The sequence below is a fragment of the Haplochromis burtoni genome, unplaced genomic scaffold (assembly GCF_018398535.1).
Source record: "Haplochromis burtoni strain Fernald_Lab_line unplaced genomic scaffold, NCSU_Asbu1 Contig_981, whole genome shotgun sequence".
Taxonomy (NCBI): Eukaryota; Metazoa; Chordata; class Actinopteri; order Cichliformes; family Cichlidae; genus Haplochromis; species Haplochromis burtoni.
Window position 1 is genome coordinate 39,477 of NW_024583342.1, and position 15,535 is coordinate 55,011.

Here is a 15,535-nt window from a genome sequence, read left to right on the forward strand (position 1 = left end):
TCATATTTTCCTAAAACCTTGATATTCGTATCATAGTGAAAATGTGATAACTTACATTATTTCATGATGTTTGTCGAGCAGTCAGTTCTTTGGATGTGAGGTTTTTAAAGAAGTGTTCAAAAAAGATGTAAAATGAGGAACTAACACAAAAGACACAGTGAGTGTGAACATGACCAGAAGTGACTGTCACCTTTTTTCCTTTCCACGATCTCTGCAACATAGAAGCTGCTGTAAACATTTGCAATCACTCCACATTAATAACTTGTATTTGGGTTTGGGTTTGTTTGTTTTTTGCAAAAATTGACTAAACGATTGAAGTGACCAAAGTGATGACTTCTTCTTTAAATAAGAGAAACGTTAAAACAAACTATTTCAGCAAATAGTTCTCTTATATATCTATTAATGTTGACCAAAATTTAAATCATTTATCACTCCAACTACATTTTACACTGTCCATCATGGATTTGGTGTAATAACACAAATTGACGCTAGGAGGCAGTGTTTTCCTCTCTGAGTACTGACTCATTCATTGTCCTTTGGTTTTTCAAAATTTTAATAACAGTAAAAACACTTAAAAAAATATTATTTTAGACTCACACTCAGCACACTTTGCAGCTGTTGTGTTTCTATTCTGTGACTTTGTGAATTTATTGTTTCACAGTAACATACCTTCAGCTAACACCTGCGGAGGACTTGGAGTCCTACACAGTCAGATATTAATTTTATACCTTCAAAATATTTATGAAGTCCGTTGGTCATTGTGTTTCATTAACCAAATGCCCTTCATGCTGTTTAATTGTGTTAATAAACGACTCGTACTGAAGTGATCCGTAGATCATCTGGAAACACGTCGGCTGCTCTCGTCTGAGATTTGCTCTTCTTACACTGTCAGTTATTAATTTTACTGGTTGTAACTCATCATGTACAATGTTGGTCAGTGTGCTGTGTTAACCAAGTAGCATTAATGCTGTTTACAGCTGTTTTATTTGTTTTAATGACTGTGGTGACTTCTCCCACTGTTAGTTTATATGTTTAGAGCCTGAAAATGATTGAAACGATGTATGAGATGATGAGAGGATGATACAACTCATAAAAGCGTTTATTCCTCTCTATTAATGTGAATCAAATAACATGCACTGAGCGAGTAAGTGGTCATTACATCATATGTATGGTGATGATGGTGATGATGGAGATGATGCTGTGTCTGTGATAAAGGTGAACTTCAACACTGTACGAGCCAACCAAACATGGACCCAGCAGCTTTGTCTGGAGAGAGCGACCTCGCACGCATCCGACGCCTGATGGACTGGGTAACCCACACCACCAACGCAAGGGCACAAGTGGTGGGGTTAAAAGCCATCGAAGCAATCCTGGAAGAAAATCCCTACCTCTGCCAGCTTAAGGGAGTTTCAGGCTTAATTTGCAACCTGCGTAAAGCCCGGGGGGTGGTGCGAGCTCGGGAATCCACAGACTTTGTCCAGCAGCAGCGGATTACGGCCGCCCCGGAACAGTCACGTCAGCTTCTCCTGCCGGAGGTTTTGCCCGGCCCGCCGGAGGTGTTTGCCCGGCCCGCCGGAGGTGTTGCCCGGCCCGCCGGAGGTTTTGCCCGGCCCGCCGGAGGTGTTGCCCGGCCCGCCGGAGGTGTTGCCCGGGAGGAAGCGACGATCGCGCCGTTGGCGCGTCACCCCACAGCCGGATATTGGAACTTCAGAACTGCCGGTCGTGGTGAGTGAGAAGGACCCTTTTTCTGTCTTGGACTGTGGAACAGTTTATCCAGGGGCTTTGTTTGGTGCAGCAGACGACAAGGAGAACTGTTTGCTGCCTGTTCATTCTCCTGCTGAGCTGTCTTTACCTCGTTTAGCTGCACAGCTGCAAGCAACTCGGACTCCGGTATCTCCGCTAGCCCAGTTATCCATGGCGTCTCCGTCTTCACAGACTCCCTCTGTACGGGAGGCTGCGTCCGTGCCTCCCATTTTTGACTCTTTTTCTAGTACGTATTATTTGCAGAGAGACAAACACGTTAGAAATGCAATCCTTCCTCAACAGCTGGCTAGTTTAGAGACTGTTACTCACTCCAGGGCCTCCCCATAGGCTGGGTCCCAGCCCCCGGCCGACTCTGGACCCCTCTGTTGAGTTTGTGTCTATGAAATACAACATCAGTGATTATATTAATAAATGGTTGAAAGAGCTGAGCAGAACACTCTCTGAGCATTACAGCTTTCAGTGACCCAGTCGGGTGTGACAGTCTCCAGTGTAGTTCCTGCTACACCCACTGTTAATGACAGACAATGTAATCATCTAAATGTCATTATCACAGCAAAAGTCAAACTATTGTCATGATTTATGGATTCTGTTTTCTCACACCTGCTCTTCTCTCACATGTTATCAGCAGAAGGCTCTCAGCAGAAGAGAAAACCCACCAATCAATTCAGGACACCTGCAGCAACTGTGGCTGTTCCAAAAGGATCCACACACAGACCACATTACTCAAGAGGATTAGACAAAGAAGATGGTAAAATGACTGGTTTTTATCCGGCACTTTTGCACTCTGAGCACTCCAAGAGCTTTATACAGCTGGCCTCATTCACCCATTCATACAAAGAGATTTTTATAAACTTTTTTTGCAAGTGCTTTCTATCTTATATTCACATCCTGATGAATGTATCGGAGAGCACCTCAGGGTTAGTATCTTGCCCAAGTCTACATGCAGCCTGGAGCAGCCAGTCTGCAACCACAAACTTCCGATTACTAGATGACCTATGCTACCTCCTGAACTACAGCCACAGATGGAGAAGTTACAACTTTTGATTCACTCTGGAGAGTGTCAAGCTATAATAATTTGATTTAGCTATCATAATATAATATTAATTTTTATTCTTTTTGCCCCTAAGCTTTCGTCAGGAGGAGGCTGTAGGATCATCACCTGCAGTGATAACTACAGACTGATGCTGTGATGCAAGATGACCATGGCAGGACTGTTTCAGTCTGAAACAGCTGCAATAGCACTTCATCCATTTTCTTTTTATGCTTGCAGCCTAGTAGTTTGCTTGTATATTGATTACTTCATCTTCAGTTTTTCAGCTCTGTTTTCTTGTGTCATCTTTTTGGGGCTTTAAAGTCAAGTTCAGTATCTGAGGTGGAAATGAAAAGGTTGATGGACAGGTGATCGTCACTGAGAGAGGATCTGTATCCGTATCATCACTGAGAACGTTTATTTACAAATGAAGATTGATCCTAACCAAGATCTTCACTTTTAGCATCTGAATAAGGATGAAGCTGAACGAAACTGCAACTTTCTCATGAAAGCGTTAATCGGGTTGTCAATTCATGTGCAAGTAGACTTTGGTTAGGTACATATTTTCCTCGCTACGCTTCATCAGTCAAGGTTTTGTCTTTATCTGTGGATGTAGTCTCATAATGGAGATTCAAACGGGAAGATCCAGCAATTAATTTTTGTTCTTTGTCGGGACATGAGCCTGAGGCCTCCATACTGAGCACCGTTTATGCAATCTATGTGACTGCTGCTGTACTGTCAAAGGGACATCATGGGCTTTCTGCTGAGACTACATTTGTAGGGGCTAACAGAGGATGTGGACTTTCTTTAAAAATTATGAAATTGCAGCTTCAACATTTTATGGCCACATGGGACATTAACTGATCTTTTTTTTCAGATATTATCACTCTGTTGCTTAAGCTAATAGTTTCTTCAATTTGAGAGACTTCATATTTGAAAATATGAGACCTCATATTTGAGGTATAGGGCATGAATAAAAACAACAAATGAACGCTTGTACACTGCTAGCATAATGGACAGGTGTTTGACAGGGCTCGCACACAAAAGCAAACAGTATCCCACAGTTGTTTATGTTTTTAAACCCATTTTTCACAGAGAGACATTTTGTGACAAATGTATTGATAACAGTGTTGAATATTCTTACACACTAAAACTAACAAACAAAAGAAACCCAACTATACATAAAATAATTACACCATCTTGCTGTCTTTGAATAAAACTGATATATTAACATATTCATATATAAATTGGCATATTCATGAGTTCCAAAAAAAAGAGAAGTCAGTCAAATGTGAGGCTAAAAACTGATGCAAAATGAGGAAATAACACAAAAGCTGCTGTGAGTGTCAACATTAGATATACTTGTCACTAGAACTGACTGTATACAGTGACATTTCTTTGTTTCCCCCACAATTTTTGCAGCATAGTGTACTCTGTATTGCTCTGCTTGTGCCAAGGGACCAGATTCTTAGTTGGACCAATTTTTAGAGTAATGTGTTTTGGGGTTTCAAAGCCCCATAGATATTAGGTAGTGAAAGTAACACAGCTCAGCTGCTCCAATAATCTTGACACATAAAGAATCACCAGAGTTTTTGCTTATTCAGTCTTATTGGTTGTCCTTCTTTCCTGGATCACCTGTAGCATTCTATAAGCACCCTCCCAGCTTTGAAAAATGTCCAGCAGGGATTAGCACTTTTTGATATGATGTTCTTCTGCTTCCCTGGCCTCTATGTCAGAGACCTAGAATACTTGCTGTAGCAAATGGAACCATGAATTCTGCTGTCTGCCAAAAAATATCTGATGGAGAATGTCTGACTATCTGTTTGTGACTTCAAGCTGAAGCACATTTGGGTTCTGTAGCACTACAATGATCCAAAACACACCAGCAAGTCGACCTCTGCGTGACTTCAGAAAAACAATATTAACCTCTTAAACTTGATTGGTTGATTGTAATTGTTGCTCCTAAGGGTGGCCCAACCAATTATTAGGTTTAGGGGGCAATCACTTTTTCACAGAAGGCCATTTAGGTTTGGATTTTTTTTCCCTTAATAATAAACATCTTCATTAAAAAACATTAATTTTGTGTTTAGTTTGTCTAATAGTAAAATTTGTTTGATGATCTGAAACATTTAAGTGTGACAAACATACAAAAAACAGAAAATAGGAAGGAAGCAAACACGTTTCACACCACTGTATATATGCTGCAAAGTAATGTTTATTGAAAGATTCCTCCACCAAAGAAAGAAAATAGTGCTTCATAAGGTAAAGTAGATAATGGAGCATGCGGTTCCTTAATCACAGATCACTGGAGATGGAAACTGTGAAGAATTTTTTGTGATTCTGCAGGGAAAAACTGTGATTCCACATCCACTTATTTACATTCTCTTAAGAAATTCATGTTGTGACGACATGAGTGAGAGGCTCTCCTCACAATGTTCCTGTTGGATTAAAACAAAAGGTAATTATTAGGCAACACCATATGTTGTATTTCTCTTTACATTAACATATTTGTGTTATATTCAGTGCCTTCACTTAAGCGTTTTGTGTATCTGCTTCTTTTTAATATAAAGAATGCACTTTTTTGACAGTTGTTGGAAGATATGCAATGACTGATTTTGGGGACAGATTCAAACCCAGGCCTCAGCATTAACCTTATGGCATATTGATCACATGCTTTACTGAGTGAGCTAAGCTGTACACATTTGTAATGTTTGATTATTGCATCCATATATGAGGTGGATCCCCTTCAGAAATCCTAACCAGCATCTCAGACAGTGATTTCTTAACAATGGTGTTCAGTCCTTACATTAAAGTTCCAGAGACATGCAAGGGAGTACTGAAGCTGTATTAATGTCACAGCTTGCTAAATCAGTTTATATCGGATTTTTCTTTAATTTGTCAATTGTTGTACAGTATATATACTGCAAATAAATTAGTCAAATAATTCATCACTTATTCATCACATCATTTATTCAAAGGTTTGATTATTTATTTGACCTATATGTATTATGCTGTCCAGAAACTTACCTCCAGTAACCAGTGTTAATGAAACAAGCAATATCGTCAGTTATGTTATTGTCAGTGAAGGCTGCGAGGAAAAAAGAAACAATTTTTAATATGCAAAATAAAAAAACAAAAAAGCAAAACATAATAAATTAACCCGCTGTGGGTGCAAGAACTCACAGTTGCAGGAGGTGCGGCAAACATTTCTGGATGGACGAAGCCCCGAATTACAGAAAATGTTGTCAGGCAGCTGGAAGAGCCCGTAAAGGCCGAGGGACGAAGGCTTCAAGTTTTCCTCCTCACTGCTGTCTTCCTCTCCTCCGCCAATTTGCCCGATCTCCTCCTCACTGCTCGAGTGAGCATGTCGCTTTCTTCTTTTCATGCCACTTGTGCTGTTTGACACAAGGGTTGTGTTCACTGAGCTGATGGTGGAGTTAGTAGTCATGACAGTAGTAGTAGTAGTAATAGCAGTTGTAGTAGAGTTGGTGCTTGTAAGTGTCGTCGCTCCAGTGGTCGTTAAGGTGACTGCTGTTGTGGAGGGGGTTGTTGGCTTTAGTGTGGTAGTTGTGCGCTTGCCAAGCACATTGACCAAGCTGGTGTTCAGATGAGAGATCCTGTCCACTTCACAGACAACTGTGGCAAACAAGTCACACATGCAAAGAAGTAAAAGCAAACAAAGGAGAAAAAAAAATGCAATTATAAAGGTGATAGCCAGTAAGAGTTGCTGTTTTCTTTCAACCTTCTAAATGTATGTGCTTTTAGTTTTACTTTAGTGGTTACTTTTTTCAGTCATGGGGGCCACATGAAATATATAGAGGCACCAATTAGTGAAAAATATATTTCATTGGATGTCAGATTTATTTATAAATGAATAGACAAACTGGTCTAGGCTCTCTCTCTCTCTGTGCTCTTAATGCTGCCTTTGAATTTAAACAGTAACTGAAGCTATCAGATTTATAAAAGTTAATATTTTCTTCTAATACAGAATAATCAAAAAACAGCATTAGGCTTAAATACCTCAGTGGTATTCTAGTCTACAACTAAGGTACAGACTTTTGTCATGGATTTAAGTCATTGGACTTACTTATAGCCAAGAGTGTCCTGGGCAGACGTATCACTTTCCCAAGCTTGTCTTTGAGCTCGCATTTGGAGACGATCCGGCTCTCAGAAAAGCTGGGCAGCAGAACTGCCACAGCCACCACAACAAGCAACCCGAGTTTCATGTCAGCACTTTCTGTGGGAAAACATGAAAAAAAAAAACCTTAAAATATATTTGTTAAAATTTGTATATGTACCCCAATTTCTCAAATTGCTAAAAATCTATATGGATTCATGGCTTTTTTCTTGTTTGATGACACTCATTCACATTTCTACAAAATGTCAAAAATAAGTTAAAGGATACATACAAATAAATGAAACTTGCAAGAATTTGTTATTAATCTGTATTCGGCTTTCCACAATGTAATTGCAGAACTTTTAAGATTTATTTAAACTAATTTTGATTGTTTGGATCTGTTGGTTTAAAATAAGGTTTTCAAACGAGCACACACTCCCTGACTTTAAAGCAGATGGAGTCAACACAGTTTATTGTCAAATAATTTCTCCTCATTCATTTTTTTTCTAACTCTACAATGAAGTCAGTGTTAAAAAATTTTTTAAAAACCACTAACAGAGCAAGTGATGGAACAGGATGTAATTTTTGTTTTGCGAATATAACAAGCACTAAGTGATAATCAAAATAGTGAAGAAAATCTTCCTTACCACTGTGATCTACCCGATGGACAGTTAACCCGGAGAAATTTCCCTCTGTTAATGTTTGCAAACACAGCCTGTGAGTTTATATATGCGTTTTACCACTGGACCAGCCTGCTTTACTGCTGTCTTTGTTGTCTGGGGAGTTTCACTTGTGAAACAGGAAAATTTTTAATGTTCGTGACACAATACACAAAGGTGGCTGTGATCATTGTTAGGACATGGATTATATTCTTTTACCAAGCCCATATGACATTAAATCACCCAGCACCTGACCATTGCATCGATCGTTGTCATGGACTCGAATAAAAAATGACAACACCCAAAAAGATTATTCCGGGGCAAACTATGGACTTTACTCATTTGAATTTTGCAATTTAACTGTACTGGAGATGTGACCCTGATTAATCTCTGTGTATTTGTGCATTTGCATTTCAAGGAACATCTCTCCTTGAAATATTTAGAATCAAACTGATATGAAATCACAATGACATTGATCACTGGAGACTAAAATGAGATTAGTTCATGCTTAAATGTCAGTTACTATTCATACCATATTTAAAGAAATTCACAGCAACATCTATGCAGAGAAATAAATGTATCAATGATGATATTTTCTGTCTTGTGTAAAGTTTGCTCATATTTATCCAGTGCTGATCTAAATAGTTTGCCATAGTTAGTTTTGCTGCATCATCATTGAAACACGTCGAATGACTTTACCAGTCTCCAGGAAGTTAAACACGTTAACAATGATCTTTGTTTTAAAAGAACCCGTTTAAGTCAGTCAGTGTCCACCTAAACAATCATCTAGTCACAGTGTGACGAAGAGAGGGGCTTAAGTGTCCTTAGAAATGTTTACTCACTGATTTAACTCCACTCTGCATACAATGTAAAGTTATTTTAATGTTTATATAGGCTTACAGCGGGTTATTCTACAACCAGGGGTGCATGAAATGAAAAAGTAAAATGAAAAAGTAAAAAACAACACAAACCACTTGAAAGTCCATTTTACTGCAGTCAAATTAAGTTAAATATTTGGCACAAGGCTACACAGAATAATTCATGCTTTTCATGTCTGTTTGGTTAAGGTGAGTTTTTTTTTGTCACCCCCTCCTCGCCCCATTGCTACATAGAATTAGCGTAATTCTGTTTAATGTTTAATGTAGAGTGATGCTTCTTTAAGATAGCTGTTTTCTGAACTCCATGGCAAACTGATTCAACGTTGCTGCCAACCAAAACAACTTGGCTTCAAACACACAGGAAATTTCCCCTGTCGTAAGTCCTAGAACATGTAGAATGGACAGTTTCACAAATGTGTTGTCCAATAGGACGTACATAATAAGATAAGATGAATTTTAAATGTCCCAGAGTTGGGAATTAGCTGGGACTAAAGAGAAGGAAAAGAAAGTGACTAAAAGGAAAATGGGAAAGATGAACCACTTTGTAAAATGTTACAGTTCTTTTTTAGCGTATAGCCTTGAATGCCATTATTTTTTGTAATGTTGGAAGAATAAAGAAGAGATTCAAGTACAGTCCCAGTGTTTCTCTATGAATTTCACGTTCTCGTGGCAGCGTGCTAAGTGCTTGTTCAGATTGAAGTTTAATTTTTCACTGTGGAAAGAAGTTTTCTTCCCATGCAGTGTGTACAGCAGACGCTAATGTTTTTGTCACTTTTTACAGAATCAAACTTAACTTAATGTCAGTACTTCCAAGCTTTAAACGCTGCATGGTCGCACTCTCTCTCACACCCCATATTATCCTTCATTGATCTACACACGTCTGGTGCTGCCATGGATGTCACATGTTTGTACGCCATTGTCATGAGACAATCTAACAAACAAAATCACAGTTTAGTAATGCAGTAACACACTAATTCCAAAGCTTTTTTGCAATAGTAATCCTTTACTTGTTACTTGAAAAAAGTAATTCGATTACAGTAACACGTTGCAACCCATCTCTGTTTATTAAATGGCATCACATTTTGATTAGTAAAACATTGTTAACACTGTAAACTTGATTTTAATGGTTGAATTATATTCTCTTTTGATTTCATTAAGAATTGCCTTCTTTAGTCTTTTTCCCAGATAGTTTTGTATTTCCTTTTATAATTTTATAGATATGGGGGTCAGCTATTTTGATATGTATGGGCTGATTTTTAACACACTCTAGGGGTTACAATATTTTGGTACAGGTGTTGATTGATTAGAACCATGTGCTGGTATTTAATCCTGACTGATGTGCATTTGTCAGACCCCAATAAGGACTCAGTACTGATTCAGTAAAAGTAAAATAGGCAAAAGTTAAAATATCAATACTACAGTCTAAATATCAGGAGAGGAAATCAATATGCTTTCAGTAAAAAGTCAATACAAATGGGTCTGTTTGCTCCAGGAATGAATTTTTATATGATTTCATCCCACACAGAGTGACTCAGGAACTACTTTTTCATTTTAATCTGTTTAATATTTCCAGAAAGTGAAAGTCAGTGAAATAGTGGGTCTATTCATGATCTATTGCTCAAGTTATTGTGCATTGTGAAATGTCTTTTAAACAAGACTGGTACTGCCCTTTGTGTACCACACCTCTTGTATTCAGGACAGCTTGGATAGGCTTCAAGTATGCTGCACCCATCATTATATTGGTGTGTGTCATGGATATCATACTATTCTCAATTGTCTTTTTATTCTATAGCTTCTCTATAAAAAAAATACCATCAATGTAAGCTGATCTGACAAACACAACAACATTAAGTTACTTTAAGTCAGAATTTTCAAAAAAGGGATTCTGTGTAGAATAATAAAATGGTGAAAAATTCATTCAGTGCATTTTGGAATAAGGCTGTAACGTGACAAAATGGGGAACAAATCAAATGATGTAAGTACTTTTCCGATGCACTGTAAGTTCATGTGATGGTGTCATTCTAAAAATTTTGTATTGTAAATTTTAAATGCTTCACTATTCTTAATTTGAAAATTATCTACAAAAAAATGTACGTCATCAGAGAGACAGGCCAGAGAATGTTCCTTTCAATGTTTTTTTTAAAAAGAGGTGAAGCTCCTCCAGCTTATCCAGAGGAACACATGGCGTTCCCAGTCCAGCTGAGAGATATAATTGCTCCAGAGAGTCCTGGGTCTAGCCCAGGGCCTTTTTTCATTCTTATGTTGTACTTACAGGACAGCCACAAACATATGATTTATAAATTATAATGCTGGACATAAAATAGAATATAAACTATATAAAACAAGCTCAAGTTTGGCCACATTCAGTAAGTAATCCATCTACTGCAGATGGGGAACATTTTTATGGAGAATTATTATTTTTATATTTAATATTTTAGGCACAGTTTTCCAGTAATACAGTTTTGTCTATACTGAGCTATTTTCAATGTATTTTATGTTATACAGTATGTTATTCTATTTTATCTTATCCTATTCCATTGTGTTTTTCTCAACTTTTACTGCTCTTAAACTTGTACTTTCTGCCATGACCAAAAATGTTTTTTATTAGTGTGGGACTAATAAAGGTTTATCTTATCTCTCTTAGAAAGGTTTAAAATTTCCTCCACCACTTGTCATTTTCAGCTAATAGTAAATTTTGTTTGGTAATATAGTACAGATTTATTTTACTATTAAAATAAAAATATACAATTCTTTAGCAAGAAAGATGTGCAGAAAGTTGAAGATGTCCATGTAGAGTCAAGACAGGCAGTACAAATGGTATGTTTTAATCTGATCCAGTTTATGGTTGTGACACTGGGCTCAATTGGCATCAGTAATTACATCATCATTTCCTTATGCAAGTACTTGGATCTGCTGGAGGGGGGGTCGAGCATTAATGTAATGGTCTCTTAGATTTTAAAACAGTTGTTTCCAGCATAAATATTTCTTTCCTGTTAAATAGATGTTGTTACACATGACTGAATTGTTTACAGTACAAATATTTCCTCTTCCCTGTAAAAACATTGTTTGCCCCCTGTTCAAGTGCATTTACAGGTAAGTGTTTTTATTACAAACAATCTATTTATGTATCCAAATTTCCCCATTAACTGTTCTCCAGTAGCTGATTTCTCTTTTTTCCCCTTTTGCATATTTGTCACACTACATATTGAAAAACTAACTAAATAAAAACAACCAAATTAAATACAACATACAGATTTTAAATGTAAATTTAATTTATTAAAGGAAAATAGCTATCATAACCTACCTAGCCCTTAATTTTTGTGTTGAGGGCAAGTATTAGAATTTGATCAAAAATAAGGCTCACAAGTAGGTCTTTAAATATCTTAGATTATTCTGGGGTTTTTTTTTAATTTCATATGGGAATCATTTATGGTGGGTTCTGTTTCCCACACAGCTCTTAATGTTATGTGATAAGAAGAGCAGCAGAGTGTGAGCTTTGGTGTTACTATGGGAATATACATTCATGCTGCAAAGTAATATTTATTGAAAGATTCCCCCACCAAAGAAAGACAATAGTGCTTCGTAACAGTAGGTAATGGAGCATGCAGTTTCTTGATCACAGCTAACAGGAGATGGTTCTGAAGAATAAATAGTTGTGATTCTGCACGTATAAACTGTGATCTCACAGCCATTCATTTACATTCTTTGAAGCAATTCCAGTTGCGACGACATGACTCTGGGGCTGTCATCTCAATCTCCCTGTTTGATTAGAGCAAAAGACAGTTATTAGGCAACACAATTTTTTTTGTATTTCTCTGTTGTAGTTTTCTTTGGATTAACTTAGTGTTTTATTCCATACACCCATTTATATGTATATTTCTTTTTAAGTACACTTTCTGAACATTGATAAGAAGAAGGGATAGCTGGGAGACATGCCATAATTGACCTTGTGGCAGATTTAAACCCAGGCCTCTGCATGAACCTTATGACATAATGATCACCTGTTCTACGCAGGGAGCTAAACTGGCACACATGTGTAGCTTTTGAATGTAACACTTAAATATGAGAAGGAATCTTCACTTTGATGTACCTTCATACACAGAAAGTATCCTGATCCCCCTCAGAAATCCTAACCAGAATGTCAGACAGTGGTCTCCACCACCATCATGAAAGCACCAAATTAGATCAAATATTTTGAAACAATGATGTTCAAACATCAGAGTAAAGCTAAAGACAGAAGGCCACTGAGCACTGAAGCTGTGATGCAAAAGGTCGATAAGATTTTCCTGTCATTTGTCAACTGTTGTTTCGCATATCTAAATTGATCAGTTAGCTGATGTATCGCTCAGTCATCTCATATTTATTCAAAGGTTTGATTATTTATCCGACCTATGTCTGTTTTGCTCTCCAGAAACTTACTTCCAGTATCCAGTCTGGATAACACAAGCAATATCATCAGTTATGTCCTCGTCGTTAAAGGCTGCAAGAAAAAAGAAACTATTTTTAATACGCAAAATCAAAATCAAAACTTACCTAATAAATCTGTGTTTGCTTTTGGTGTAGGACCTCACCTGTGCAGGAGGTATTACACAAATTTTCAGATGGGCAATACCCTGAATCACAGAACTTCCTGTCAGACAGCTGGAAGAGCCCGTAAAGGCTGAGGGACAAAGGCGTCAAGTTTTCCTCCTCACTGCTGTCTTCCACTCCTCCGTTAATTTGCCTGCTCTCCTCCTCACTGCTGTCTTCCTCACTGCTACTTGTGCTGTTTGACTCAAGGGTTGTGTTCACTGAGCTGATGGTGGAGTTAGTACTAGTTGGTCTAGTAGTAGTGTTAGTGCACTTTCCAAATGATGTGACCAAAGCAGTGTTCAGATCAGACCTCCGTTTCACGTCACAGATAACTGCAGCAAATCAGTCATGTACACAAAGAGACCAAACAGGGAAGAAAGACAAAAAAAGAACAAAATATGATACACAGTAAGAGTTGTTGTTGCTGTTTTCTCTTTTACCTTCCATAATATGTGTGCTTTTAGTTTTATTTTAGTGGCTACTGTAAACAATCAAAAATAGCACATTGTACATCAGTTTTATCAGCAAATGAATAGAGAAATTAGTCCAGGTGTTGCAGTGCTACTTCACAGAAGCCAAGTGTAAACTAAAGGAGACAAAAAAATACCCCTAAGTTGATGTTTTACAAGGAGTTTTTTGGGGGAGTTTTTTAGACAATTCTTTAAAGTAGACATTCTTTGACATAGTCTATCTATTTTTATTTTATTATCTTTTCATGGGCATTTTGATATGCTTTTTTATCAAACATTGTGATGAGGCTGACATTCAGATGGGACTTTCTATTCAGCTCACAGACATTTGCAGCAAGCCAGGTGTATCAGCAGATGTCAGAATGCAAACAAAAAAGGGAGGAGTAGATTTAAAAAAGGTGATAGTGAGAGTTATCATCTTACTTGAACTTTGTTTTCTTCGAATGGATACTTTTAAATATATATAATATATCAATAGATTATTGATACAATTACATTATTGCTGCAGTTGCTAAAGTAATATGTAATAGCAATAAAGTAACAAAGTATATGTAAGTATAAAATTACATGCTGCTTATATTGTATCAGAGTTAATTTGCTGACTTTATTCTGCAAATTCTACAAATTTCACAGTAAACAGTAACTTAAAGTCCAGATATTTAAAATGGGGTTAGTATTTTCCTCTGGTAGAGAAGAATCATAAAATAGCAGTGAACTTCAATACATCAGAATTATACTTTTGGACATTTCAGCTTTACCACTGATTTTAATTAGTGCCCAAGGGATGTGTGTTTGGAGGTCATAAAAGTTGAACACAACAAATGCATTTAAGCTCACCTATTGCCAAGATTTTTTCCTTTGATTTTCTGGGCAGATTGATCATTTTCCCGAGCTTGTCTTTGAGCTCACATTTGGAGACAATCCTGCTCTCAGAAAAGCTGGGCAGCACAACTGCCACAGCTACCATGACAAGCAACCCAAGCTTCATGTCAGCACTTTCTGTGGAGGAATCATTGTTTGTTTTAATTATCATATGTTCTTCAAAACTCTCCACTACCAAAAGTCAACATCGCTAATAATTAATGCTAAAATGCTAAAAATTCCCCAGTTGAACTGCAGAACTTTTGAAATTCATTAAAAACTTCTCATTTTCAATTATGCTTTTTGCCCAAATAATTTTCAACAACCCTACAATGAAGATGCCAATTTAAGAAAAAAAAGAAAAGAAACAGTTGTCAGTAAATAAAATTGATCCTTTTTACATAATATAACAAAACAAAGTCATAACAATTAAAATAATGAAGAGAATTCTTCCTTACCACGTTGATCAACCTGATTGACTGTTGACTGAGAGAAATGTCCCCCTGTGTATGTTTGCAGACAGAGCCTGTGAGTTTATATATGATGCCTTTGACCATTGGGCCAGCCTGTTTTACTGCTGTCTTTGTTGTCTGGGAAGTTTCGCTTGAGAAAGGAAAATTTGATGTTGATGAACAATACATAAATGCCCACATGACACTAAATACCCAGTACCAGAACATGACATTCAAAGCTTTCATTTACCTGACTATCAAATGACAGCACCCAAGAGGATCATTCAGGGGCATGCCAGCGAGAAGGCTTCTCTGAATTTTGTGGTTTCACTGTAAAGGCAATGTGAACCTGATGAATGTCAATATATTTGTGCATTTGCTTCACGTAGACTGTATTTCTTTCTTGACAAAGAATGGAACAGATCACAGTGACACTGCCCACTGGACATCAAATTGACCGTTAAAGCCAAATTTGAAGAAATTCCCAGCAACAGCTGTTGTACCAACATAATGATAAAACTTCAAAAAGGAAGGCTGCTTGACTTGAAATATAATATTGATTGAAATAAAATCTCTCCCTCTGCTGGTACTGCAGCTTACTGCACAGCCATGCCCATAGTTTGAAACTTTTTTGCCAACATCCAAAATGTTTTGTTCAGGATACTAAAATCTACTTTTGGATTCATCAAATATAAATATCGTTAATTTGTCTAAATACAGATAGTGTAATAA

At 37.3% G+C, this 15,535-nt stretch overlaps 4 protein-coding genes across 7 annotated transcripts in view; 1 reads left to right on the forward strand and 3 right to left on the reverse strand.

Annotated features, from left to right (window-relative positions):
- The window catches only part of LOC121812957 (sialic acid-binding Ig-like lectin 14), a 32,665-nt gene extending 32,315 nt beyond the window's left edge, over nucleotides 1-350 (reverse strand). Inside the window, exon 1 of one of the 3 annotated variants that reach the window (XM_042216245.1) lies at nucleotides 56-350. The gene's annotated coding sequence lies outside the window, so the exon portion shown is untranslated. The remainder of the gene's footprint in view (nucleotides 1-55) is intronic. The other 2 variants (XM_042216243.1, XM_042216246.1) reach the window with 2 other exon arrangements.
- An 892-nt stretch (nucleotides 351-1,242) lies between these two features.
- On the forward strand, nucleotides 1,243-4,845 carry LOC121812959. The gene is made up of 3 exons (XM_042216247.1): nucleotides 1,243-1,725; nucleotides 2,390-2,512; nucleotides 2,892-4,845. The coding sequence occupies exons 1-3, from the start codon at nucleotides 1,248-1,250 to the stop codon at nucleotides 2,912-2,914; spliced, it is 624 nt and encodes a 207-aa protein (XP_042072181.1). The 5' UTR covers nucleotides 1,243-1,247; the 3' UTR covers nucleotides 2,915-4,845.
- Nucleotides 4,846-4,991: 146 nt separating this feature from the next.
- On the reverse strand, nucleotides 4,992-7,692 carry LOC102300312. The gene is made up of 5 exons (XM_005951604.2): nucleotides 7,559-7,692; nucleotides 6,882-7,031; nucleotides 5,978-6,430; nucleotides 5,822-5,882; nucleotides 4,992-5,232 (listed from the first exon to the last, which is right to left on the reverse strand). Exons 2-5 carry the CDS (start codon nucleotides 7,018-7,020, stop codon nucleotides 5,166-5,168), a joined length of 720 nt encoding a protein of 239 aa, XP_005951666.1. The 5' UTR covers nucleotides 7,021-7,031; nucleotides 7,559-7,692; the 3' UTR covers nucleotides 4,992-5,165.
- A 4,165-nt stretch (nucleotides 7,693-11,857) lies between these two features.
- On the reverse strand, nucleotides 11,858-14,897 carry LOC102300012 (lysozyme c-1). Of its 2 annotated transcripts, XM_042216248.1 has the most exons (6): nucleotides 14,810-14,897; nucleotides 14,328-14,489; nucleotides 13,183-13,352; nucleotides 13,020-13,137; nucleotides 12,868-12,928; nucleotides 11,858-12,207 (listed from the first exon to the last, which is right to left on the reverse strand). In XM_042216248.1, exons 2-6 carry the CDS (start codon nucleotides 14,476-14,478, stop codon nucleotides 12,141-12,143), a joined length of 567 nt encoding a protein of 188 aa, XP_042072182.1. In that variant the 5' UTR covers nucleotides 14,479-14,489; nucleotides 14,810-14,897; the 3' UTR covers nucleotides 11,858-12,140. The 2 variants fall into 2 exon arrangements, with proteins under 2 accessions (XP_042072182.1, XP_005951665.1); XM_005951603.3 differs by having other exon boundaries at nucleotides 13,020-13,352.
- Between the last annotated feature and the right edge of the window lie 638 nt (nucleotides 14,898-15,535).